Source organism: Anoplopoma fimbria, chromosome 22 (genome assembly GCF_027596085.1).
Source record: "Anoplopoma fimbria isolate UVic2021 breed Golden Eagle Sablefish chromosome 22, Afim_UVic_2022, whole genome shotgun sequence".
Taxonomy (NCBI): Eukaryota; Metazoa; Chordata; class Actinopteri; order Perciformes; family Anoplopomatidae; genus Anoplopoma; species Anoplopoma fimbria.
The window spans coordinates 11683572-11711174 of record NC_072470.1 but is presented as its reverse complement, the minus strand read 5'-3'; the positions used below and the strand labels follow the sequence as shown (position 1 = coordinate 11711174).

General features: G+C 40.3%; 4 protein-coding genes across 8 annotated transcripts; 3 read left to right on the top strand and 1 right to left on the bottom strand.

Annotated features, from left to right (window-relative positions):
• Positions 1-8320: 8320 nt before the first annotated feature.
• Positions 8321-10988, top strand: prkag3a (protein kinase, AMP-activated, gamma 3a non-catalytic subunit). 5 transcript variants are annotated; one of them, XM_054623716.1, is made up of 12 exons: positions 8321-8404; positions 8556-8595; positions 8734-8846; positions 8931-9012; positions 9103-9161; positions 9314-9359; positions 9463-9517; positions 9619-9998; positions 10118-10155; positions 10275-10421; positions 10532-10725; positions 10810-10988. In XM_054623716.1, the coding sequence occupies exons 1-11, from the start codon at positions 8387-8389 to the stop codon at positions 10646-10648; spliced, it is 1095 nt and encodes a 364-aa protein (XP_054479691.1). In that variant the 5' UTR covers positions 8321-8386; the 3' UTR covers positions 10649-10725; positions 10810-10988. The 5 variants fall into 5 exon arrangements, with proteins under 5 accessions (XP_054479691.1, XP_054479689.1, XP_054479690.1 ...); XM_054623714.1 differs by having other exon boundaries at positions 9314-9374; XM_054623715.1 differs by having other exon boundaries at positions 8931-9161; positions 9619-9745; positions 9824-9998.
• Positions 10989-11737: 749 nt separating this feature from the next.
• retreg2 (reticulophagy regulator family member 2) lies at positions 11738-18461 on the top strand. Its single transcript, XM_054623882.1, has 9 exons — positions 11738-12069; positions 12553-12656; positions 13080-13110; positions 13466-13595; positions 13727-13811; positions 14221-14358; positions 14797-14885; positions 15114-15249; positions 15518-18461. Exons 1-9 carry the CDS (start codon positions 11816-11818, stop codon positions 16315-16317), a joined length of 1767 nt encoding a protein of 588 aa, XP_054479857.1. The 5' UTR covers positions 11738-11815; the 3' UTR covers positions 16318-18461.
• Positions 18462-18560: 99 nt separating this feature from the next.
• Positions 18561-21038, bottom strand: mdh1b (malate dehydrogenase 1B, NAD (soluble)). The gene is made up of 10 exons (XM_054623458.1): positions 21008-21038; positions 20625-20737; positions 20378-20512; positions 20151-20293; positions 19906-20074; positions 19475-19814; positions 19230-19371; positions 18958-19133; positions 18736-18875; positions 18561-18617 (listed from the first exon to the last, which is right to left on the bottom strand). Exons 1-10 carry the CDS (start codon positions 21027-21029, stop codon positions 18561-18563), a joined length of 1437 nt encoding a protein of 478 aa, XP_054479433.1. The 5' UTR covers positions 21030-21038.
• A 266-nt stretch (positions 21039-21304) lies between these two features.
• Positions 21305-27543, top strand: fastkd2 (FAST kinase domains 2). The gene is made up of 11 exons (XM_054623972.1): positions 21305-22395; positions 22492-22595; positions 22746-22854; positions 23111-23234; positions 23403-23542; positions 23756-23928; positions 24071-24234; positions 24345-24581; positions 25026-25122; positions 26448-26562; positions 26894-27543. Exons 1-11 carry the CDS (start codon positions 21754-21756, stop codon positions 27008-27010), a joined length of 2022 nt encoding a protein of 673 aa, XP_054479947.1. The 5' UTR covers positions 21305-21753; the 3' UTR covers positions 27011-27543.
• Positions 27544-27603: the final 60 nt, after the last annotated feature.

The following is a 27603-nucleotide window of genomic DNA, read 5'->3' as shown; positions in this document are numbered from 1 at the left end:
TTTATATAAGAGTTAAAAGACAGATCCTGATCAAAGATAACTCCAAGGTTCTTAACGGTAGTGCTGGATGCTAGAGCAATGCCATCTAGAGAAACTATATCGTTAGATAATTGATTTCAAAGGTGATCTGGGCCTAGCAGGATAACTTCTGTTTTTTCAGAGTTTAACATTAAGAAGTTACAGGTCATCCAGGTTTTTATGTCCGTAAGACATGCTTGAAGTTTAGAGAACTGGTTAGTTTCGTCTGGCTTAATTGATAGATATAACTGGGTATCATCTGCATAACAATGAAAGTTTACTGAGTGTTTTCTGATAATATTCCCCAAGGGAAGCATATATAAGGTAAATAAAATAGGTCCAAGAACAGACCCCTGTGGAACTCCGTGACTGACCCTGGTTTTCATCGAGCTTTCATTGTTTACATATACAAACTGAGATCGGTCTGATAAATACGACTTGATTGGATTTGGTGATCAATGGTATCAAATGCAGCACTAAGGTCTAGCAATACAAGTACAGAGACAAGTCCTTTGTCTGAAGCTATTAGAAGGTCATTGGTAATTTTCACCAGTGCCGTCTCTGTGCTATGATTCACTCTAAATCCTGACTGAAAATCCTCAAATAAACTATTGTTATGCATAAAGTCACAGAGCTGATTTGCTACTGCTTTCTCAAGGATCTTAGAGAGGAACGGAAGGTTAGATATAGGTCTATAGTTAGCCAACACCTCTGGATCAAGAGTAGGTTTCTTAAGAAGAGGTTTAATTACAGCTAGTTTGAAGGCCTGTGGTAAATGGCCCGTTAGTAAAGACAGATTGATCATTTCTAATAAAGAATTGCTAATTAAAGGTAAAACTTCCTTAAGTAGCCTAGTCGGAATTGGGTCTAAGAGACAGGTGGAAGGTTTAGACTTAGAAATAGTTAAAGTCAATTGTTGAAGGTCGATGGGAGAAAAGCCATCTAAATATATTTCAGGTTCTACAGCTGTGGATCGATCGGTACTGGTTGAGGGCAGTAGATTATAAATGTTTTCTCCAATAGTTAGAATCTTTAATCATTAAAGAATTAAAGAAGTTCATGAAGTCACTACTACTGAGGTTTATAGGAATACACGGCTCAACAGAGCTGTGACTCTCTGTCAGCCTGGCTACAGTGCTGAAGAGAACCCTAGGGTTGTTCTTATTTTTCTCTATTAATGCTGAATAATAGGCTGCTCTAGCATTACGGAGTGCCTTCTTATATATTTTAAGACTGTCTCGCCAGACTAACCGCGCTTCATCCACATTGGTGGAACGCCATATCCTTTCAAGTTTTCGCGATATTTGCTTTAAATCGCGGGTTTGAGGATTATACCATGGAGCAAACCTCCTTTCTTTTATTAGCTTCTTTTTTAGAGGAGCTATAGAGTCGAGTGTCATTCGCAGTGAGCATGCAGCACTATCAACAAGATGGTCAATCTGAGACGGACTAAAGTTAGCGTAGGAGTCCTCTGTTATATTGAGCAATGGTACTGAATAAAACCCTGAAGAAATCGCTTCTTTAAATTTAGTTACAGCATTATCAGATAGACATCTAGTGTAGAAACTTTTGCCTAATGGCGTACACTCTGGTAGAAAAAATTCAAAGGTTATTAGATAATGGTCCGATAAAAGAGAGTTCTGTTGAGAGACAATTACATTTTCTATTTCAATACCATATACCAGAACAAGGTCGTGGGTATGGTTAAAACAGTGAGTCGGTTTATGTACACACTGACAGAAGCCAATAGAATCTAATAATGAACCAAACGCAGTACTAAGGCTATCATTATACACATCCACATGAATATTAAAATCCCTTACAATAATAACTTTATCTTTCTTGAGGACTGAACTTGATAAAAACTCTGAGAATTCAGATAGGAATTCAGAATACGCACCTGGTGCACGATACACTATAACAAATAAAATTGACTTTAATGCTTTCCCGCTCGGGTTTGAAAGACTAAGAACAAGGCTTTCAAATGAGTTGTAATTTAATTTAGGTTTAGGGTTTATTAATAGGCTTGAGTCAAAGATAGCTGCTACTCCACCTCCTCGGCCTGTGCCTCGAGGGATATGAGTATTAATATAACTTGGAGGAGTTGATTCATTTAGGCTAACGTACTCTTCATGATACAGCCAGGTTTCAGTAAGACAAAATAAATCAATATGATTATCTGATATTAAATAATTTACAAGTACACCCTTAGATGACAGAGATCTAATATTTAAGAGTCCACATTTAATTGTCCTGTTTTGATGCACTGTTGCATTGGTTGCCTTAACTTTTATTAAGTTATTTTGTATAACTCCTCTTCTGTTGACTTTAAATAATTGAAGTGGCCGTGGGGCAGACACAGTCTCTATAGGGTTTTGGGTGGGTAACTGGGTGGGTAACTGCTCCAAAGGAAGTGCAGAGAAGTGTGAAAGACTGCGACTCTGCTTCTGCTTCCTGGTCTGAACTCTGGGTCATGGATTAGGTCCACTAATGAACTGGGTCAGATTTCTAGAGATGAGATCCACTCCATCCAAAGTAGGATGAATGCCGTCTCTCCTAATCAGACCAGGTTTTCCCCAGAAAGTATGCCAATTGTCTACGAAGCCCACATTGTTTGCAATGTGGGCTTCGTAGTTAGTGTAGGATGTGGCTAATATTAGTCTCTACCAAACTGGTATTTGGCCTTTCTCTTTTCTCTTTTTTCTTTGTTCTTTTCTTTTTGTATTAATGGAGTTTGTTTGTCTAGTTTTGTTTGTTTTGCCTTGTTTGTCTTTCATGGGGAGTTTCATTCAGAGATTACTGGTACTTGCTTGCTGTTTCTCAAAACGTCTCTTGGCTTGGTGAATATTTGTGTCATGACCATGTGTAGCTCTTCTGTTATAGTCTGCTCCCTTAATATGAGAGGCTGTAAAAATCCAGTAAAGCGAAATAGGATATTGTCCTTTTTCAGAAAGGAAAATGCTGCTATTGCAATGCTACAAGAGACTCATCTAACTGAAAAAGAACATAAAAAGCTTAAAAGGGACTGGGTAGGACAAGTGTATTCCTCCTCCTTTAATAGTAAAAGTAGAGGTGTGGCAATACTGATACATAAAAATCTACCTCTTGTTATTAATCACTTTGAGGGTGACCTGAATGGTTGCTTTGTGTTAATTCATGGACTTCTATATGGTGAAAAAAGAACTATTGTGATGTCATGAGAGGGAGTGTCATCAATGGGAGATATATCCCCTCCCAGTGGTTGCAGCAGAGACTACAACCCATCATGGCATTTGGTTAACTGACTACAATTCCCATAGTCAGCAGGGCAGCCCGGGCCAAGGCTGCTGCCCAGCTAAAAGAGAGCCAGCTGATTGCCCTGGAGAAGCTAATGAAGCTAATGAAGCTCCAGGGGTAATGAAGTTTACCTTTTGCTAAAATAATCTGAATATACTATTTTGAGTTAGAAACCACCCCTTGTCGTCTTGATTTGTGCACCCACGCCTCACAAGCCGATCCCGACCTCTCAAGACATCACACTATTCTTAATGTATATGCTTTTTCCTGATATTGATACATCCATATTTACTAACATGACAGATTTATTGATTAAATATAGCTGTCCTTTAATGATAGTGGGGGGTGACTGGAACTGTGTAATGGACAATACACTAGATAAAAATCCCGGTTTTAGTATACCTAAGAGGAATCCTAGACAAAGAGCCTTGCAGCAAATGTTGGAGGAGGTTGGTATTGTAGATATATGGAGGCTAATGTACCCCTACAATAAAGATTTCACGTTCTTCTCTAACCCACACAAATCATATTAAAGAATTTATTTCTTTTTGGTATCTAAAATATGTACAGAGCTTATTAAATGAAGCAGTATTGGTAATATCCATATATCCGATCACACCCCCATCTCAATAGAGATTTCTATTACTAATTCTAATAAACACAGACATTCTTGGCAGTGTAAAAGGTCTATATTATCAGACCCAGATTTTTGTTGTATGGCAAAAAATAAACTTTTGGAATTCCTAGAAATGAATGATAATGGGGACACTGATCCATCAAACTTATGGGAAACTACAAAAGTGTATTTGAGAGGTATAATGATATCTTACTGTGCTGCTAGAAAGAAGAAAATAATTAAAGAACAGAGAAGACTTGAGTTCAAGCTGCAAGATGCTGAATCTGAGCATAAATGCACTCTGTCTAAAGGAAGCTGGGACAAACTCTTAATTGCTCGATCTGCACTTAACACATTGCAATCTCAAAAAGCTGAAAAAGCTTTATTTTTACAGAAGCATAAGAGATATGAATTTGGAAATAAATCAGGACACTATTTGGCTAATTTAATTAATAATAAAAAAACAGCAATGCAATCTCAAAATTGAAAGATAAAAATGGAAAATTAGTATACATGTCCTCTAGATTGCAGGTTTTTTAAAGACTTATTTTGTTCATTATATAAATCAGAGAACTCAGGAATAGAAGACAGGATGAATACTTTCTTTCAAAATCTGGAGCTACCTAAGGTTGGTAATGTTGATAGGAATCTACTTGATGCTGAAATTACATCCAAAGAAGTTCAAAGATCCATTAATTCTCCAAAAAATGGTAAGGCCTGTGGTCCAGATGGCTTCCCTTCAGAAGTATATACGACCTTTAAATGAATATTTGCACCCTTATTAACAAGACTGTTTCAGCATTCTTCTCTGGTTAGGAAATTACCTAAATCAATGCAGCTGGCCACTATCAAGGTAATACCTAAATAACAGAAAGACCCAGAGATTCCCTCATCATATAGACCTTTATCAATTCAAAATACAGATTCAAAATTATTAGCCTATATTTTGGCGACGCGTCTTCATTTGGTGCTGCCCAAGTTAGTGACCACTGATCAAACTGGATTTGTTTGAAACCGGCAATCCCACTCAAATATACGAAGATTGTTGGGCATCATGCAGTATGTAGGGTATAACAAGAACAACATGGTGGTGGTTAGTTTAGATGCAGAAAAAGCATTTGACCGAGTGGAATGGGATTACTTATTCAGAACACTTTTATTGATTGGGTAAAATTGCTTTACGTATATCCACAAGCTGCTGTATCAGTAAATGGTTTGACATACCAGGTATTTCCACTAGACAGAGGCACAAAACAGGGCTGCCCCCTGTCCCCTTTACTTTTTGCTCTGATTATAGAATCTCTTGCCGAAACTGTAAGAGCAAGTGATCAGGTAAAGGGCATTCAAACAAATGCCAGAACACATAAAATATCATTATACGCAGATGACGTGCTTTTATTTATGTTTTTAACATTACTAACTGCAAATATTTCTACATTAGCAGAAATTTGGAAAGCGAAAGCACTGCTGTGTTTATTTAAATGTGAAAGTGCAATGAAAAAAAATGTTGTCCTTAAAATGAATGAATAATCGTTACAATATGTTCTGATGTGCCTAGGCTGGGTTTGTTTAGTTCGTCAGAGACTTAAAGAGACAGTTCAACCCAAAAATGTAAACAACATATTTTTGCTTTCACCCGTAGTGCTTTTTTATCAACCCAAATAGTTTTAGTGTGAGTCGCCTAGTTTTGGAGATATCTGTCGTAGGGATGTTTTAATGAATCTGCTCACAATTTTGCAGATTATATTGAGGATAATTATTAGAAAGAGATATATCTGTTGAGTTTTTCATTTGTATTTTTATTGGCGCTTTGACAAGCCAAGTACCATCTAGTTGAATTATATTGCAGACATCTCTATGGCCAATATCTCCAACACTCAGCAACTTACACTCAAACAATCTAGATTGTTAAATCAGGTAAGAGGACAAATGTGTATTTAGGATTTTGTAGTGAACTGTTTTTTTAAGAATTCTGGTAAAACATGTTTTAGAAGAGAGGAGAGAGACTGCGAATGAAAACATTGTAGATTTCAAACAACTTTGATGTCTTGTGACAAGCGAGCCATATGGCGCTGCATTAACTAATCCTCCTCGTTTCCCAGACATTCTTAAATGGATTATCTACTTGGCTGCTTAATAGTATTTCATTTTCATTCTGTCACAGAGTCCTATCCCCATGCATCACTCACACTGGGATTCAATTAGCGTGGCAATAATTAAGCAGGGGCTGTTTCACCCTGAAATGCACACAAATGATTTGACAGCCTGCCAGTAGAGGGGAGAAGTGTGTGTGTGTGTGTGTGTGTGTGTGTGTGTGTGTGTGTGTGTGTGTGTGTGTGTGTGTGTGTGTGTGTGTGTGTGTGTGTGTGTGTGTGTGTGTGTGTGTGTGTGTGTGTGAGTGTGTCTCATTTTGACAGAGAGGAGAGTGAAGGATACAGTTCCGTCAACATCACTTGTCACTACACAACATAATTGTGTCAATCAACACATACCCACACACAACTCTAAAGTTTGCTCTAATAACAGTATAAGTATAAACTAATAAATATTATAAACTGCTTTATTAACTTTTGTTTTTGTAACTCGAGTTTATCAAATATGCAATCAGCACAATATTTGGTTCCAGCTTTGTGTTTTTTCTGAAACTGGCCCCATACACAACGGTTCCTATTATATCTTGTGAAAAAAATGTGTCATCATTTTTGTGTGCGTTCTCCTACGAAATTTTCAATATCCGCTAGTTACATGCATAACGTCTTTTCAAAGTAAACTTCTGTCTTCACAGGAAACAATTCAGTAAGGGAAGGGGTGAAGTAAACAAAGTTGGTAACATGTGACTTGAAATGGACTCTCAGGCGTTTAAAGGACACCATAAGCCATTACTAGCATTTATTGCTAATCATGCATCTGATACCTGCTGAATTTGTAAATCTTCAGGGACATTGAAGTACACCACTGAGGTGAACGCCATAATCCCTTAAGGGTTAAATTTATTCAATGAAGGAGTTTTTTGCCATCTTTAGTGTAAATGTCAATTACAGCACATGCAATGTAATGCGTTTCAACAAGTATGATGATGACTTTGGAGGGTATTATTTAAATAAGGCATTACTTGTAAGCATTTATTTTTCATTTATGCATCTCAGGCTTTACATCAGACGATGGTCATACACACACAGCAAGCACTGATTTTTGTACACCAGATTTTTGTTACCGTTTGCGGAACAAAATGTCTCCTTTTGAACTTTTAAGTTTATTCAGGTGAAAGCATCCAAGAAAGGAAATGGACAGTTTCAATGCAGACACGTCTTCATACCTCAGTGCGACGGTCATAGTCCTCACAGACAAAAAAACCCATCAACTCCTCTTATTCTGGTCATTTATAGCTTAAAAGCTTTGTCTCATTTTATTTTATGTGGCAACAGGATGTCACATCATTTAAAGCCCTTTTCTGTAACATGGTAATGGTTGAATATTTAAGATATTAACCTTTACGTTTCCCATGCTCCAATGGGAATAGGTCTTTATAAAGAGGATGGGCTCCAGGGGTTTCATGCCATTTCTAGTTGGTTTCTGGTGGGTGTTTTTGAAGTTAACTTTGTGAATAGAACATGCTACAGGCCAACAGCAGTGTTTTTTTTGTTTATGCATTCTGGAATTAGCATCTGACTCCATTTTTCAGTGCAACATTGGACTTTTCACTCCGTTATTACAGCACTAACAAGTGTGTCTTTTAAATTGATTTCTGTTTGTGTACAGGGTTGTAAATGGTCCCCAGGACTTTGACTTTGTATTCGGAACTTTCACAAAATGGCTCAGAGCATTTGAATTTGATACAGCACGAAGTCCTTTAATTTTGTACATGGTGTAAAATGCATATATTGTACAAATCTGTATAAAAAAAACAAAAAAAACAGGATCTAATAAAGGAAGCATTTCTTTGTGACATTTGTTAATTGTCCTTTGTGTCAACATCATAGCGTGAAGCCCAGGAGAATCATCATTTAAAACTACTGGCACAAGCTGAGAGCCAACAATGTGCTTTGGAACTTATGTATCTTGGAAAGACATCGACTGTATGATACCTTGACATTTACTCTATATAGACCCGGATTTCATGCCATTTTAATTTCTGATATAGCAGGCCTTGATAAATCTCTTGCATATGCCACTGAAACCAATAAATGGCGACTTTATGTGATCTGAGTTGGCAGGAAAAGCCAATGCATTCCTTTAAACAAGCTTGAAGGCAAGGCAATGAAGAGTGTTTTTAAAGGAGAGGGGGAGCAGATCTTGAGTGCCCCTCCCCCTGAGCCTGTGCCAGCTTCCCTTACCCCTCCCCTGCTCCTCTTGCCGCACACATGCCACTGGAGAGCTCCTAATATAGACCCGAACGGCTTTGGAGGAAAGGGGAAACAACAGCACTTCTAGTCTGCTGCTTTGAAATCAACTTTTTCATGGACACACAACAGAACCATGGAGCCTCCCTCACAGGTGAAATGGTACTTTGGGTTGAGTATAACTAGAGGAAAAGTGTTTTCGTAGCTTAAACTATAATCGGAGCCGAGACAAGAAAAACAGCCCTGTCGATTTCAAATTATTCTGACAATGTCCTGTGGATAATGTTTCGCTTGCTCTGTTGTAGGTGTCACTGCCAGAGAAGATGCAGGAAATACAGGAACAAGGTAAGAATGCAATCCTTGGCACACATAACATGCAAGTATATGGATCTTTCCTATTCATACCTGTTTGTAGGTGTGCAAATGCATGTATCCATGTCTGTATCAGCTAGTGTGATCTGCTGTAAATATGTGGTATAACAGGATTCCTTACAGAGGCTGATGGCACAGTCTACATGAACTTCATGAAAAGTCACAGCTGCTATGATGCCATTCCAACCAGCTGCAAACTGGTCATATTTGATACCAAACTAAAAGTAAGAAATGCAACTTGTGTCACCATCAATCACCTTTGCTTGTAAATCCTCACTCTGACTGTGTGAAATTATGACATCCAAAAGGTGAAAAAGGCCTTTTTTGCACTGGTGGCAAACGGCTTGAGGGCGGCGCCGTTATGGGACAGCAAGTTACAGAGATTTGTGGGTAAGACCAGGGATCAGTGGAATAGTCAAAGTGAAGTATTGGTCCCTGTGAATTGTAATAACGGCATCATAAATATTTTTTCTTTCACAGGTATGCTGACTATTACAGATTTCATCAACATCCTCCACTGCTATTACAGGTCCCCTTTGGTAAGATGTTATTATTTTATTTTTTTATTATAACTTATATATCACAGATTCAGCATCATAGTGTGAAACTCCAGTATTAGTTCACAGGAGGTTTCGCAAAGTTGCAGTATTTTATTCGAGCCACTTGACATTTGGGTATTTCCCCTCTGAAGGTTCAAATGTATGAGCTGGAGAGCCACAAGATAGAGACATGGAGAGGTGATTCATTTCAAAGTAAATAACCAGCACGGATCAGTGTTAATATCTCAGCGCACACACCTCTGTGAATTAGCATGAAAGCGCTCTCTCTTCTTCTGTCTAGATGTCTACCTACATAGTTCCAATCACATCCTCATTCGTATTTCTCCAGAGGCCAGGTGAGCGCAGACAAGAGTCACAGATGTAATCTCTGAGAATATTTTTAACTCAATGTACAGTCAACTAGCATTAAATTGTCTCCTCTACTCTTTCCTCTTAGCCTCTTTGACGCCATCTATCACTTACTAAAGTATAAGATCCACAGGCTGCCGGTCATGGATCCAGAGTCTGGAAACGTCTTGCACATTCTCACCCACAAAAGAATCCTCAAGTTCCTCCACATATTTGTAAGAAAGCAGATGTTTAGCATTGGATTTGACCACCTGAGTTTTATGTTTGCATGCATTATCATTCTACTACTGCAGTGTTTTCAGGGGAAAAAAGTTCCCAAGCCTGCATTCATCGGGAGGCAGATCCAGGAGCTCGGGATCGGAACTTTCAGGAACATCGCCACTGTTCAGCAAACAGCAACGCTTTATGATGCCCTCGCCATTTTTGTGGAAAGGCGGGTGTCTGCACTACCTGTGGTGGACGAACAAGGTATGCTCTTAAAAATATGCTTTACATTTAAAGCTTTATTTGTCATGGGTGTTACTAGTTACACCACATAAATACACTGAAGAAAGTATCCTACAGCATCCAATGACTTCTTTTCTCAGGCAAAGTGGTGTCACTCTACTCAAGATTTGATGTGATTGTAAGTACTCTGTCTCATGCACTTTTGTGGAGCTAAGGCTGTATTTGTAATCTCAAAGTACACTTAACATCACCCTTCAGTTTATTGTCCTGAGGTTGTCTGTCTTTGATCCATGGCAGAATCTAGCGGCCCAGAAGAGTTACAACAATCTGGACATGACGATGCAGGAGGTCGTTCGCAGGCGCTCATGTTTTGTTGAGGGAGTAATCAAGTGTTATCCTGATGAAACCTTGGAAACCATCATAGACCGGATAGTCAGCGCTGAGGTATTTATTTTCCTCAAAAGAGTTTGGTCTCAAATATTTCGCATGACATCATAAGATCTTAAAAATACATGGAACACATTCTTTCGTTATCATTTTCCTCCTGACCCCAGGTCCATCGGCTGGTCCTGGTGGACAGGGCTGACGTGGTGAAGGGCATCATCTCTCTGTCTGACCTGCTGCAGGCCATGGTCTTAACCCCTGCAGGTATTGAAGCCCTTCTGTCCTAGCACCAGAGGACAGAAGCTCCCCTTCCCTCTTTTTTACCACCTGTGTAGGCTTTAGTCCTGGCCGTGTACACTGCCAGGTAGGCCTCTCAAGCCTCTTTTTTTTAGGTTATTCATGATTTGTGCTGAGTAGAATGATTGTAGCTTTTGCTTTTGTCTTTCAGAAATCAACTTGAGACTGAAATGAGACATCACAAGTGGAAGAAAAATCCCCTGGCTGTGCTACTGTTTACATTACGATGTCTTTTGGGATCTTTGTACTAAGTAACAATAATGGCAGTGAGCTGAGCTTGATACTGTAATGAATTTCTCTAAGTCTACAGCACAATGTCTATAATGGATGCATTTGATCAAATCGATCAACATGTGTTTACTCAATACTGTATATTTCTGTATTAAACATTTGTATCAAAACTTTCCTGGATAAATGCAGTATGTGGACTATGGCTAAAGTGCGCCTATATAAAGATTTCACAAAAAAACAGCAAGAATCCAATACACATGCTATAGTCCTCCCGAAATATAGACCTTATAAATGATCAGTCATAGCAGTTACAGTACTTGAAGTGGTCGTGACACTGGCACGTGTTGGGGAGAGCTTCTGCAGGTCTCAAGTGTTTTTTTACCTTTATGCAACATTACATGCATGCTGCCCTATTTCTAACCACACGGTGGTACACTTGAGCTTTAATAACAAGGAAACACGTGACTATATATATATCTTTTCTTCATATCCGTGACGGGCCTTGTGATCCGTCCGCCCATCTGTGTCATAGGTACATCAAGTCGGCTGAAGTCATCAACATTAGGACCGCAAATTAATATTGCCTTCAAAGTAAAATAAACAAACCGGATATATATATATATATATATATATATATATATATATATATATATATATCGAATCTCTGTAATCTTTAATGTAATGAAATCATTGCAGAATTTGTATATTAAATATCTTAAAAATACACCTTTAAATTGATCGAAACGTCGTCCTTCATTTACAAAATAATGTCCGCGTTGGTACTTTCTCAACCTGTTCTTAAAGGCGATTGGTTTTATTTTGAAAGCCACAACCGGATGCTACGCATTTATACGTTCGTCGCACTTGACGGCGATCTCACCATATACCCCGTGATATCCAAAACAACATAACAAAGTGGGGGAAACATGGCGAGCGAAGAGGAGGCCAGAAGACGCCCCTCGGTTACCTCCTCTTCGGTTGGCTTGGAGTCTCTCTTCCCTGCGGGGTCTTCGGAGCAGGTGTGCGGGGACGGGAACCCGGAGCTCGTGCGTCTGCGGGAGCGCCTTCAGGGTTGGCTATCGCAGTATGAGTCCCTGCTGCTGTGGCTGCAGCGGTTGTTGGTCTGGGAAAGGCCCTTGTACAGCATCACTGTCGCCCTGACACTCAACACACTGTTCTGGTAACCGACCGAGTCCCTGTTCCGTCACGTTTTCTTTTCACCCTTTTGACCTGTAAGGTTGCATTGAGCATCATTATCTAGCTGGGTGACGTCAGAGAGGATATAACCAGTGCACGTCAGGATAAATCAGCTAATCCCACGTCTTTAGCCTGATGCTAACGCAACACACTTTAAACTTGATTTTTTTTTTTGTCACACGGTCAAATTTTGCGTCATGCATGAAAAACACATCAGGGGGAGAAAAAAAATATTGCACTGATAAAGTAGACAAACAGAGTTATTTTTTTATATTTTTCAGCTTAATTCAAACAAACACTCATGTCATGCTTGGTGGCCCAGGCCTTGTTCACCAACAGTTACAGCCCACATAGGTGCTATGCAGATATATTTACTAAGTTTAGTTATATTAATATATTGTGTAATATGTTCATGTGTGTTGAACATAAGTCAACTGTTGTGCTGTTTGTGTATGTGTCTCCACAGGCTCCTGTCATCCACCTCCCTGCGGCCTCTGTTCCTGTTGAGTGTTTCCCTGCTGGGACTTATGCTGCTGGAGAGATGGAAGCCCAAGTTGCCCATCATAACCGGTGAGCCCAGGCCGTAATGGGATTTTAATATTGTCACTCTTTACCAAAGCAATGGCTAACATGTTGCTGAGCAAGTTTAAACCTATATTTCTGGATCAGCTACCTTCACTGGATGGAAAAGCCTGCTATGACTTTGTCAGTTTGTCCCCTGCGTTTGCCTAAGATGAAGTGTATTTCTTGCTGTGTTTTCGCTTTGTGAAGGAGGGACATTCTCAAGCAAAAATTTGACTGCAAGAACTATAAAATTATTGAAAATCAGCGCAGTTGTTATCAGTGTTCTTATGTATCAAGAAATGAAAATCTAATCTTATATTATTTCCCCCCAAATAATGTAGTTTCCTTATGTTAAAACATCGCATTAAAGAAACAAACCGTAACCATATACCTAATACTTGCTAATTATGTGTTTTTCTCCTACTGCAGTTCAACATGCAGAGGCTCCCCCTGAACAACGGTATGTAGTGTGTACATGTCTAACAGACATCTCTGTGTTTTTATTTCCTAAACTAATTCAACATAAGAGCATCAGTTAAATTCCAACAGTGCGCAGTCTGTCTTTATGTTTAAGACATTTCTGTCCCATGTCACACCGTATCATCAGAACCAATTGCAAGCTACAAGTCGAGTTCAGTCTTTTGTATTTGTGTTTATCTGTGTCTCAACTGTCGTGACCTTCATGAGGAATCTGACTTTACCTCTCTGCAAGCATTTCAGTACAGCCTGAAGCACTTTAAGTACAGCTTTTTGCTTTTTGTCCAACTGTTCTCTATTCCTGTATGCATATTTGTGTGTATTCTTGTTAATTACAGTGACACAATGAGCGTGGAGCAGCATCTGCTCAGTATTCCTGAGCTCAGCCACCACCTGGCTGAAAGCTACCTGATCTACTGCCTGTACCTGCAGGAGACGCTGCAGTACAAACGACAGAACCATGGCAAGGTACAGCACATTTTAATCTGCCCATTGACACACAAGGAAAGGAACTTACAGGAATAAGTCATATATTTCAGACACCCTAAATGTTTGTAAGAGTGCTATTGCAAATTCTATTTTTTTTAACTTTTTCCCAGTTCTGTGTGATGATGTGCAGTGGCTGTTTTGTTCTTGCTGTGGTTGGACATTATGTACCAGGAATCATGATCTCCTATATTATTGGTGAGTCACCTCTTATCTTATAAGCATACATTTTTTTTGTTGTACTAAGCCATGCATTTACATGGGATTGTGTGCTTGTTCTGACAAACAGAGAGTGTTTGTGATAATAAGTAATGATAGCAGTTAATGGAGTAATAGCATTTTGTTGTGGTATCGCATTCCCTGATGCGTTTACAAAATATCAGGAATCCTGTTGATGGTGCAGTTTAATGTCTATCTAATAGGTCATGCTTGTATTTAAATATTGTTAACGAGTGGATATTTATCACATCAGCTGTTACAATTTATCTCCTCATACCTCATCCATAGATCAGTCTTTTTTTTTTTTTGCATTTTCTTTCTTTTATATAAGTATAAAGAACATTTAGTTTAAAGTTGTCCCTGTTTTTTTTTTTCTGTGCCTGTTCAGTCCTGAGCGTGCTGTTGTGGCCGCTGGTGGTGTACCACGAACTGATCCAGAGGATGTACACGGGCTTGGAGCCAATCCTGATGAAACTGGACTACAGCATGAAGGGAGATACCGAGCATCGCAAGCACGACAAGAGAAGTGAGCGCTACGGTGACACCCTCAAGCTGTAGATTCAGGCCTATCAAATTGGAAATCCTTCAGCTACTGATACACATTATTGTGTTAATATAGGACATAACCATGGGACAAGGAAGTGGAACATAAGGAGCCTGAAACGATGTAGATCTTCTTTCTTGTCTCTCTTACTGATACCCAACCTCGTTGTAACAGCATGTGTTACATATATGTGTAAATAGAACAGTGTTAATTATTAAGGAAGTGTGATTATAAGTTCCTATGGTTGCCTTTGTACTTGCATCCCATATCTCACAGTGTGACAGTATGTTACACCTAAACTTACACATATACTGTTGCTCATTCTAAAGGTATGGCATAAAACAGGGTGCCAGTCTGTCTTTGAATCAGTTGTTCATTTATCCACATGAATTTTCAAGGTGTGTATGTGTGTTTTCACAGAGGTGAAGAAGGAGGTAGAGGAGGGGGACGAGCCGAGAGCTGAAACAGAGAGTGAGAGTGAGGAGGAGCTGTCCTTATTCGCCCCGACGGTATGGAGACACGCCTTAAAACTCAACAAACAATAAACTCCCACATAGAGACAAACAGAGAGAGCAGAAGTAGTGTGGGGAGCAGGTTATGTTTGTTTGTTTGTATGTATGTATTTGTTTGTGTGAATTTTTGTTTTTGACCCAGGGCTCCATTAAGTGTCATTATGTAAAACATGATGACACGTTTGTGTTTTGTCAGTCATATAACGCTGTGGGTTTGCTGTTTAGGTGGATGTGAAGACCACAGCTCTGGCGATGGCCATCACAGACTCCGAGCTGTCAGACGAAGAGGCATCCATCCTTGAGAGTGGAGGGTTCTCAGTGTCCAGAGCCACCACTCCCCAACTCACTGACGTCTCTGAAGGTAAATGATCGCTCATATCAGCGTCGCACTTAAATTTATGCAGAAACAAAAGTTGAATTACTGAAAGGTTCAAAGGAATTTAAAAGATAGCCTGTTCTAGTATGTGTGTGTGTGTGTGTGTGTGTGTGTGTATATATATATATATATATATATATATATATATATAGTCACAATGCTGCTCTGCAAGCAGGGAACATGTTTAGTTTTGCTCGGTTTAAATAAAGTTTGCTATATGTCCGTTTTTTTTGCTGTCTCATCTCTACTACAGACCTGGACCAGCAGAGTTTACACAGCGACCCGGAGGAGTCCTACTTGCGGGATCTCCCCGAGTTCCCCTCAGTTGAGGAGTTCCCATCCATCGAGCACAACCTGCTCCACTTCCCTCTGCGAGGCCCCGGCCAGGCTGACGCAGCCCAGGCCGGTGCTCAGTCAGAGAGGGAGCCGCTGAGCCCCGCCAGCCTCCTCATCCAGCACCTAGCATCCCCGCTCCACTTTGTGAACACACACTTCAACGGACACGGACGACCACCTGGGGGCGCGGAGGGCGCGTTGCCCGTGTCAGGCTCAGAGGGGGAGCCCGGGACGCGGGAGGGCGAGGAGAAGGAAGCTGCAGGAGCCCAGGAAACACAGCAGTCCTTGGAGGCCTTGAGCGAGGAGATCGTGAGCACAGCCATCTCCACTGTGGTGCAGAACACTCTGTCAGCCCTGCTGCGCTCCAGCGAGGCCAGCGAGGAACCCACCCTGGCCGAGTTCCTTCCCACTGAAACCCCACCGGGCGCTCTGGAGACCTCCACCCCGCCCGCTGACCCCACTGATAACACTACACAAGGAGCGTCGGGAGCTGACAAGGAACTGGATGAGGCGATCACCACAGGAAGCGGCACCGGCGAGGAGATGCCCGACGACACGCTCGTTCCGACCGAGGAAGAGGACTTTGAGCTTCTGGACCAAAGTGAACTGGAGCAGTTTGACGAGGGGCTGGACCTCATCTCTGACAGACAGGCTGTGGGAGGAGCCACAGGAGCTCCAGAGACACCTCCGTCTCCTCAGCATCAACCGCAGTCATAGCTTCCCCGTCGTCTCCTCCTGGCCCCAACTGTTGTTATTTGTACGTTAGACCTACATTATATTCATACATACTGCTATATACGAAACATTTATCAAGGAGTTTGGGGTTTAATGCAGTTGGTTGCTGATTGTTTGGCATATGGTTGGGATTACTTGGTGCGTTCTGCTTTCATAGCCTCTCACTACAAGTGTCTGCTCAGCCTCAGTACCATTTGTAGTAGAGTTTTTTTTGTGGCCTGCTGGCCTCATCGTATCATGTTCAACGAGAGCAGGTTCAGGGCACAGCTGGCTTTGGTTAACAGTTATAGAGACACAATTATCGTCAGGGGTTGCAAAATATTTTATATCGGCTTTTGCTTGATCGTCTAACATCGAAATTTGCTTGATAATTTAAGCAGGTACATTTCTTACTGTGTAGCGAAAAAACCGGTCCATGTTCAGTCTCACGTCAGAATAATGATGCCTTTATTTTCTACCTTGGCTAAGAGCTTAGCACTTCCACCTTGTTTTCGTTCAGATGTTTGTCTAGATGGTGTTATGAAGAGTTGAAATGTTGGATTATATAACTATTAATATATGCTATAAATTATTTTATTTAACAGTCAGTCGATGAAACTTTATTGCTATATTGAGGGGGAGTTAAAAGCAAATCCAATCCCCTCAGTTGCCCTTAATGATTGTATGATATTTGTTTTAATTATGACACCGTGAACGTCCGGGTTTAAAGTGTAGTTGCGTATTTCCCAGAGTTGGATTTAGTAAAACAATAGTGTTATCCTTCACTTTATCCTTACCTCCAAAGTCTCCAAGGTTACAGGTTTGACAGAAACATTCAGTCATTAGTGGTCTTTCACTTGTTGCCTGGAAATGGAAACTTAATCTTTGACATTGTTGGATGTTGACAGGTAGTAGATCTTCACCCGTACACACAAGTGACTTTGATGTAGCAAGATAAAAGAAATGTTCCTGAATTTCCTCCACGTGATTGATGCCTCATTTATATTAATATTTGCAGATTTCATTTAACCTCACACTCGTATGTAATTGGCCCATATGTAATGGAATTTATTCTTTATCTACAACTTTGTTGAGAGACACACACTTCTTGTTTGATTGGCCCGTCTATACCTATTTGTTACTTGTATAGTCATCACTGGGATATGTATATTTACAGAATAACCTCCTTTGTGCCACGACAAGTCCATGCATGCCATGCAATACGCATGTATTTACCATGATCAATACTTGAGGTCAATTTTCCTGGAGGAGATTTTGTTTTTGTTTTTTGAAGGACATAATAGTTTAATGACATATTATGTATCTGCCGGTGATTTGTGGAAAACTTGTGACATGACAAAAAGAAACCTAGCACTATGTTCGACTGTATAAAGAGGCCGATTTTGCTTATGTGAACCACTCAGCATCCAAAACTCAGGGGTGGGTTGTACAAATTGAATATAACATTGCAGCACATGTGTCCATTTCCCGACTTCTCATAGTGCACTGTATTTGTACTAACCTTTCCTTTTTGCAGTCAATGCCTCCTTGTGTATAGTGTAGAAATGCTAAAAAAAAAAAAAAAAAGGAACGTGTATATTCTGCATGTAAAAAAACAGCACTCTGTTCAAGTTCTCCTTGTCAACTGACAAAGTACTGCACAATTTGTGAGTAAAAAAAAAAATAAAAAATCAATTTGAATGTTTCAGGTTAAAAGAGCCCATTAAATTCAGTTTGTTTAATATTTAATTACCAAGGAGGGGAAGACAAGTTTTGCTGTGTCTTCATATTCAAGACCCAACTGTAAAATGGAAATGGGTGGAAAGTGATAACATCAGATTTAGAGCGGGATATTAACAGACTAGTTTGCGTATGGTAGTAGTGTGTTTTATGCTTAAAGTATCGCTTCTTGAACTATAAAAAAAAATGCACTTATTGAACTGTACAATTTTAAAAAGAAAAAAGGAATATATTTTCTAATTTCTCCTTTTTCCATAAAGTACTCAGTTTGATCTTTTACATCTAAAAAAAACATAACGGCTATGGACGAGTTTCACAAAGCGGTAAAGATTTATTGTCATTAGACTGGTAAAATAAAAGTGCAACACCACATGTGAAAGTAAGAGAATAAAAGAACAAACTGAAACAAATTTGAGATGTGTCACTGAGATGTATCTGGTTTATTTCCTTTGATTGGTTGTTGTCAATATGCAAATTATTATATTCTCTTGATATTTTAAAGTCAATTAACTGTCGTCCTCATTTATAACAATCATGCAATTTTCTGATCCAAGTTCTTTTTCCTGGGAAAGAAAAACACTTGTTAGTACCTTTTAACATTTTTAAAATGGTAACAACAGACTGCAGCTATGAAAATGTGTGTTGTGCAACATCCTTCGCTATGTTTGTAACTTGACATACCTGCCTTAGTTCACTTGCACAAAGCTGAAGTCGTTCCTTTAACTCGTCGCCAACGGTCACGTCAAACAGCACGGACCATTTACCGTCTCTGAAGGTTACTGGGAGTGAGATGACGATGCCTTCTGGGAGATTGTAGTAGCCTACAAGTAGCCAGAGACGATCACATTTTATCACTAGCTACATCAGCTTGACTCAATGTCTGAGGTCGTGTTGTGCCTTCACCTGGGCAAAGTACACCCACAGAGAAGACCTCATCTGGACTACAAATGCCATTCCAAGCATTTAGGACGGCGAGGATCCCGTTGGTGGCCGACATGGCAGCTGCTCGGCAGGACATTGAAGCCACGGATGCACGCTGACAACGCACCAAGTCTTGAAAGTCTTTCTCCAACCATTTCCTGCAAGAGGGAAGGAGATTGTTGGCTCTTTGGCACGCCCGAGGATCTTTTTGCATCACACTAACAACCACACCAAGACTTATTGTTGTAACAAACCTTTCATGGAGAATCTTTTGAGCTGGTTGGGAAAAGAAAGCTGGTCCTTTGATTGCCCCATCATAGTTGAAAACCTTTGCCCGCTGCAGGTCGATGTAGAAACTACCACTGATGTTTCCCCACACGATGACGTTTGTAATATCTAGAGCAGAAGAAGAGGGAGAGATCATAAATCTTGCATGAAAAGTGACTTTGCTTAAATGCAATGGGAATATAAAGAAGTAATACGGAGAGAAAATGACTACCTGAAGTCCTCACTTTCAGCTTCTTTGCAATAATGGCCTTTGCTTCATACTCCAGCTGAGTTGCCATGGTGACAAACTGGTGGGTGCCAATGGAGCGTGCATTGTCCAAAAGAAGTGAGCATCTCAGGTTGACAAATGAGTCACCAGACACAATGACCCTCACCTCCTTGTTGGCCCTTGTGTCAATCAGTTGTCCGTACTCTCTGTACCTGTCTGAGATCCCTTTGACCTTTTTCTTCCTCTTTTCCTCGTCATCACTGTCATCAGACCACCACTCATCCAGCATCAGAATGACATCTGCTTCTTGGAAGGCTTGTCCCAGATCTGTGTGAATAGTCACCTGTGAATATATATAGTTAGATGGCTTTATTTCCCTTCAGATATGGTTAAAAAAAATCTAATAAAAATATCCTTAAAAAATAGCTTATTACTTGATGGAGCAGACGGAGTGCCAGGTCCTCCGTCTCCATCCTCAGCCACCGCAATCCCTCCTCATTCCCCTCAAGGTCCAGTAGGTGGAGGCTGATTGCAGAGACATGAGGGAACACCTCAGCAGAGAGCAGATTGGGGATCAGGAAGTGGCAGGTTGGGTTGAGAGCACTGGAAAGGTATGGGAAAATAAAACATATATATGTACATATATGTTTTGGGGGGGGAGTTTTTAATACTAACCCACCTACTGATCCATATGTGAAGGGGTTTGATGAGACTGATGCGATGCTGCTCCTCTGCGACAAGATTCATCTTGGTTTCCAGATTCTCTGCTGCAACATTGAGCATTAAATCCGTAGGCATGTCTGATGTGATGCCGTAGTAGTCCTGCACAACCAATGATTACAGAAATTGGCAGGCATGGAAGTTTAGAAGGGATTTTAATCAAGAAAACCTAATATGTATGCCTACCTGGCAATGCTCTAGGAAGTCACTGAAGCCCCCTAAGAGCATCCCTTTCCCCCCTTGGTCCACCAGTTCCCTCCAAACCAGAGGGGACTCCTCGTGTTTCCAGCCATTTCTCTTGCAGGTGGCCTCCAGCCATTCCTACCAGAGACCAGTGAAAAGGTCACATTGAGGTAACAAATAAGAAACACGAAAATGTGCTAAGATTTGTAATTTTAAGAGAGTTAACAGAGTTTTAAAACATGAATATTACCTGCCACTCTAGTGGAAGAATGGAGATCTTCTGGACCCTGAAGTTTGGAAGAGATCTCTGCAGACTGTCTGCTAATAGTTCCGCTTTGGCGTAATGTGGACAATCTGTTTTGCCTGCACAGGTTCAAAATTTAAATCAGAAATGCGATATTTTATTTTTTATACAGTACCAGTCAAAAGTTTGGACACCTTCTCATTCAATGGTTTTTCTTTTTTTTTCTTCTTTTTTTTCTACATTGCAGATTAATATTGAAGACATCCAAACTATGAAGGAACACATATGGAATTATGTGGTAAACAAACAAATGCTCAACAAACCAGAATATGTTTTATATATTTTATTTGTATACAAGCTATCAGAGAGCGAATAGAATCAAACTTTACCAGCAAGCACAAATTTTGCCATTCTATCCGGTTGTCGTTGGTTGCTAGGACACCGTGGATGCTACACTTATTTGAGTCCGTGTAGGAACCACCACAAAAAACAGGACGTGTTATGATAACACTGACGCCTATGATTTAAAATTGTCAACGGATTGGTTTTATAAACCGTAATAAATATTGTGCTTGACATTTGTTACATATGCAATAAACAAAACTTTTTTTTTTTTTTATTTTTTACGTTGGGTACCAAGGGGGTACTAAGTTGTCAGGGGGAAGAAATATGGCGTTGCACATAGCAAGAAGCAGCAGCACATGAGAATGCTAGCTAGCATGAATTGGATTATGCATCTTATTAGTGTCTCTTTAGTACACAACTTTTAATGTCAAATGTTAAATGATCTAGCATGCGTCAGTTGTTATCTTGGGACAGCTATTTGTATGTTTTCACTGTTATAGTTATAAGGTATGGAGCATCACCTAGCTAACTGCTAACAGTGTTTTTACAACTTGAGGTACAGTCTGTTGACCTTGTAGACATACTTTGTAATACATAATATGCGCTAACTATTTACATTATTACTGCTTTTGTGGCCGATAATGTAAAATGGCAACAGTCAGATAATGTTAATTTAACGCCTATTTTATCTGTTTAATTGGCTAGCCAAGGAACTGACGTGGTTAGCTATTAGCTTCACTCAGGGGGGGGCAGTGCTGAGATTAAGGACGTCCTAGTGTCGTAAAGAACAATGTCTGTCCGGGTGACAGAGGAGGTCGTGAGGTGGTGCCTGCGCTTTCGCAGCCGCAGGTCTCCATGGCAACAGCGCGGTTTCTTGTTGACAACATCAGTCAAAGACCCACCTCTCCCAAGTCAGCAGTTAGCACACATCTGGGGCACAAGGCAAAGCCAGACATGCCTGGATAGGAGTCCTGTCAATTCAGTGAGGTTTTACTCACAGGGTGGGATTCACAGTAAGGACTTGGAAGAGAAGGAGCTTCTCTCGTCTCCAGTGGGAGAGTCTTCACCTCTCGCTGAGATCCAATCTGATGAGCAGACACAGAGGAGGTCGCTTTTCTTGGACCGAGTGCAGCAATGCGGCTCCCCATCAGACGTCTTAGACCTCACCTATCAGTACTCGCCCACGGTTCGACAGGTCAGCAACTGCCTGACCCGCATGTGGTCCACCACCAAGAAGATGTCAGATGAGCAGCGGCGCTATGAGCTGCAGCTGATGTTTGAGCACCCTGCGTTTGCCAAGCTTCTGCAAAAGGCCATGAAGGGAGTGGGGCACATGAGCAATGACGACATGGCTTATTCTCTCCTGGGTATGGTCAAACTGGGTGTTCCCCAAAGTAGCCGTGTGGTCCAGACCTTCCTCCGAACCTGCCAGGTAGGAAGTGAAAGATTGTCGACCAGCAAGCAAACATGTTCATGGAATTATTTCAGTTTTGTGTTTATCCAAATACATTTTATTTATCACTAACAGGAGAATCTGAATGACTTTGATGAGAAGGGCCTGTCCATCTTGGCCTCCTGTCTGGAACATATGGACAGCAGCACCAACGCCGATGCTCTTAAGGAGGGCATGAGGTCAGGATCATCAAAAGATGCATTTGGCTTCGCCAGTAATATCGTCAAAAATGACACCTTCTTGCTTCAGAAATATTCATTCATCAAATATTTTTATGTCCCAAATGATCAGATCAGTTTACATTGAAGTTCATTGTGTCAATGTCCTAGGTTGGTAGTTGAGGCCCGTCTTCCCGGGATCAAAACTGTAATGGCTCTTCAGACCATGATGCGTCTGTTGGGGAAAGACGCCCCACTGAACCTCAAACGGAAACTCGAGGTTGGTTTATGAGTCTTTGTTTTGACCAAATTAGTCTTTTCATAACCCTGTATATGTGATTTTAAAACATTTTTTAGTGTATGATTGCCAACTCTTGTGCAGGCATGTCCTTGACTGCTCAACCTTCTCTAAAATCAGCTTTCCAATTTTAATACTTTTGAAATATCAGGTATAACCAAAACGTTTTGTGTTTTCTTTTTACCTGTAACTGAATCCATTCAATGTTTAAACATCTTCTGTATACTGCCTCCTCCAGGGAAAGGCTCTATCAATGACCGACCAGTTCAGCCTTCCCAACACCCAGTACATGATCACCACAATGGCCACTATTGGCTTCTTCTCCAAACCACTGCTGGATGTCTGCAGTAAGACGATTAAAGGTAGAAAACCTTTCCACAAGATAAGATTGTTGAATTTTAGTCTTAATTTAAATGAAATATATGAATTTTACATTTTGCAAAGTTGTGTTCAATTGAAAAAGCATGGAATATAATATTTTTACTCGTAAAAAGATAGTTTTTCATAACCTGCTCTGTCCTCTCTGGTAGAAAACCTCAATGGAATCCCCTTCAACAGATTGTTTACAGTCCTTCAGTCCTGTAGGGATCTGCACTACAGAGACTTTGATCTGCTCACTGGCATTTCAGAATACGTCGCCTCTATAATAGACGTATGGACCAAAAAACAGGTGATGCAACAGACAACTGTTTTCTTACTCCTTTTGTGAAATGTTTAATATTCTTAACGCAACACACATTTAGCAAGAATCTGTTAATAAGTACGTTTTTTTTAATATATATATTATGTATATTAACAAAAGTTACTCATAATTCATAATTTACATGCTACTGTTCTTTCATACCTGCAGTCACATTCTAAATGTTTCCTCCTCTTTGTTCAGGTGGTCCTCTTCCTGTCTGTGTTTGAGAACCTCGCCTTCTGTCCCGCCGCCTTAATGGAGGCATTTGCTAAGAAGGTGATCACCAATCCAGAAGCTCTGACACTTAAAGACCTCCTCTGTGTCCTCAAGGTGTACTCATCTCTAAACTACGATCTGCAGCACCAAAGACAACAGTAGGTCACTCGCATGTCCTCATCCGTCAGATTTGCCTCACACGCCAGCCCTTCATGCGATATTTTTAACGGTAGTTGTTGCATAACGACATAACTATTGGTTTCCTTGATGTCTTTGTTGGGTTTCATCTCGATGTTCCAGGTTCCTGGAGAGTCTGAGCCGGGCCCTGGACTCCTATCTGCACAAGATGTCCGGGTTTGAGCTGTTAAAGGCTGTATACCATCTTTGTCTACTGGGCCACATCCCCTCTGCACTGCTGGAGCATCTCCTGCAGAGCAGTACACTGGAGAAGTTTAACGCTACAGGTAAGACAATAGACTCCCTCACATTAGACAGTCTGGACAGTAAAGTCCATCTTTTTCTGGTTTGTGACCTCTTATTCTCATCCATCTGATCTTCTTCTATTTCTCCTCAGCACCCAGGTTTCTCCCTCACCAGGAGAGAATGTTTCAGACAGTGAACTTGTGCCTCCGTCTTGAGAGTCCACCTCTCCCACAGCCCGTGACGGTCCCCCCATCTGTCCTTGGAAACCCCGCCCCCAGCAGTCAATCAGTCAACCAGTGGCTCCAGCAGGGCCTGCAGAGTGTGTTGGGGGACCAGGCGGACACAATGCTGCAGGAGATGGTGATGGTGGAGAACTTCTACCTCATAGGTAAAGACAGAATATTGAAGGAAAGACGTTAAGTAGATTGAGTGATTTGTGATAATGAGTGCTTGTCATAGTTTCAGCTTTGTTTATTTCTTGACCCTTGTACCGTTTTTGCCTGTCTCTCCACAGAAATGCTTTAATAACTAAAGTTATGTTGATTCATCACATGTAAAGAGATATAATAGATGCCCAAATATCTCTTCATTGTGTGTGCATTTTGCTTTTAAACTATTAGAAAAATGACTGCAGAACATCATTTCAGCTACTTTGGAAACTGCGATGCGAGTAAGCCTGTGTGTGTGTGTGTGTGTGTGTGTGTGTGTGTGTGTGTGTGTGTGTGTGTGTGTGTGTGTGTGTGTGTGTGTGTGTGTGTGTGTGTGTGTGTGTGTGTGTGTGTGTGTGTGTGTGTGTGTGTGTGTGTGTGTGTGCGTGTGTGTTGACTCTCAGATGCTGTGATAAGCAAACCTCTGCCAAAGCAAACCTCTTTGACTGAAGCCAGTAGTTGTGCAGGAGAAGAGAGTCCTCCAGCAGAGAGCAGTCAAAGGTAAGACGCCATTGTGCAGTCGATAACATCACCAGACTTGAACAAATCTGCTGCCGTGGCATTTAGTTTTTTTATGATCAAATGTGCTCATGTCATGTTTGGTGGAGTTTGAGGATGTGAGAGCAGGTGGAGAGGATGTTTGGTTGTCTGTTCCGACAGTGTCGGGCATTGACGCATGATTGCGTACAACCGATATCTTATTCCACCACTTTGCATGCAACAAAGCAAAATACATTTCAGCCTGAGACAGTTATATAAAGAGCTCTTAAGGGCATAAAATAGTGCCACATTCAGGATGATTCAATTCAATTCAATTCAGTTTATTTTGTATAGCCCAGAATCACAAATTACAAATTTGCCTCAGAGGGCTTTACAATCTCTACACATGATGATGCTTTAATTTCTATTTTGAACTTGTTAGGTAAATCTGAGATGGGATAATGAAGGACTTCTTTCAGTCACTTGCTGTTACCGAACAACAATGTTTTAAACAACTTATGACATGGTTGATAATTATGTGTAAAAAAAAAAAAAAAAAAAAAAGGCTAAATCATGAACAGAAATGTAAAAAATATCCAACTAAACCAAAAATGTCTTTTACATAAGTTTTAAAATTGTATAAAGCTGTTGTTAAGTGTACATATAGTTTATTTATAACCTTTAAATGGTTTAGATATAACTTTGCATTTACTGTTTTAATTGTTATATAAATAAATTGTTGCACATTTATACTTTTATACCTTGGTGCCTTTTTTATATCTATTTTTGTCCAGCTCTACACAGGGAGTGTCCTACATTGTCATTTAACTTTCTATTAGTTTACATATTCATCCCTTCTACTCTATTTTTCTCACTATCGCAAAAAAAGTTTTCTTATCTCTTATTCAGTGCTGTTACTAAATAGATTTTTATTGAGCCTCGTGCAAATTTAACCAAATGGTTCTGATGATGTACAATGTGCATAAAAAGAAGTAGAAAGGTTTTTGTCACAACTGTTATGAACTTCTATGAAAAGACAACCACATCGAATAAAAAAAAAATGTCAAAGATGGATAAACAAAGTCAGAAACAGAAATGAAATATCCAAAACTATATTAACCTTGCGGGTTAAAAATCTGCAGTTAAGTATGTCAAAGGAAGTCAGAAGTACAAAATGCTCTGTTGTGTCTCCGTTTTAAAGAAAGCCACTATCTGCTCCGACTATTTTTCACGTTTCAGATTTCTGTCATATAAGCAAACCATCACTTTCACCCTGTCATGCCTGTACCTAAATTCAAATTTTGACCTTTTTAAAGCTGAGAAACTCCTTGTCTTAAATTTCCTAGAATTGCAATAATTTGCACACAACACTCTGGTTTTTGCTACGGCACGTCCAATCCCCGCGGCCCTCTGGCTGTCAAGATTCGCCATCTGAGAATCCTGGGATATAACCCTGTTTTGGTGAGCATAATATTTCTACATTAACTTTTTTATTTGTTCTAGCCACTTGAATAAAACCTGCCTACAGCCACATGTTCCTCCCTGATATGAGTGATATGTTTAATTTCCTCAGAGTATATATTTCTAAATATTGTATTCCTCCTTGACAATAGCTCGCTGACATCTAGTAAAATGCTTCTAATTCTAACAACAAATTAAGATAAAACAAGATAATCCTTTATTAGTCCTGCAGCGGGGAAATTTGCAATTTTATACTACTAAATGAAAAAATTAACAGTGTTCAGTGCATCAGCGATGGCAAGATTTACATCATCCTAATCCTTTTCTCCAGGTAACAGAGCAGGAGCTGCAGTCCGAGGAGAAGAGGACGGACTTCCTCAGAGGACGGATTTTTCCAGAACATCTCCGCTCAGACACACAACCCAAAGTGGAGCAACCGGGATCTTGAGGACGAACGCCGAGAGCCAAATCTGGATCAGTAGTCTAAACCTGTGCAATCATCATGAACCCGCTGATTTTGTTGTGCTATTTAAAGCTTTGTCAACGATTAAGAAGGAATTCAAGTATTTAAATAATATCTGTCCCAAAAAGGCTTCAACAGCTAACAGAAACAATGAGTTCATCTTGCTGATGCTTGCGGAGGTTGATGAGTAAGACCAATGCCGCTGAATGAAACCAATAAAAGCTGTGTGTGCGCTTGCAGTAACTGCACAGAAAATGCAAGGTGAGCAAGGTAAAGCTTTAACCTTTGAAGCAGCCACATCTGCAGAAAGAACGATGAAGGATTAAAAAAAAAAAAAAACAGTAGCGGGAGGAAGACAGGAAACGGTGCAGGTTGTTATTGTTCGAAGTGTTTGCCTCTCCTTGTTGTATATCTGCTTCTCATCAACCTCAGTGATGTTAACTTTCAGAAAACATGGTGAGATGTTTCTGCCTTCTCAGAAATAAAAGCGTGAAAGGAGATGTGTGTATTTAGATTTTTTTTCCAGACCTGTAACAGCTTTTTTTTTTTTTACCTTTTTTTGAAATTGTGGTCACTTG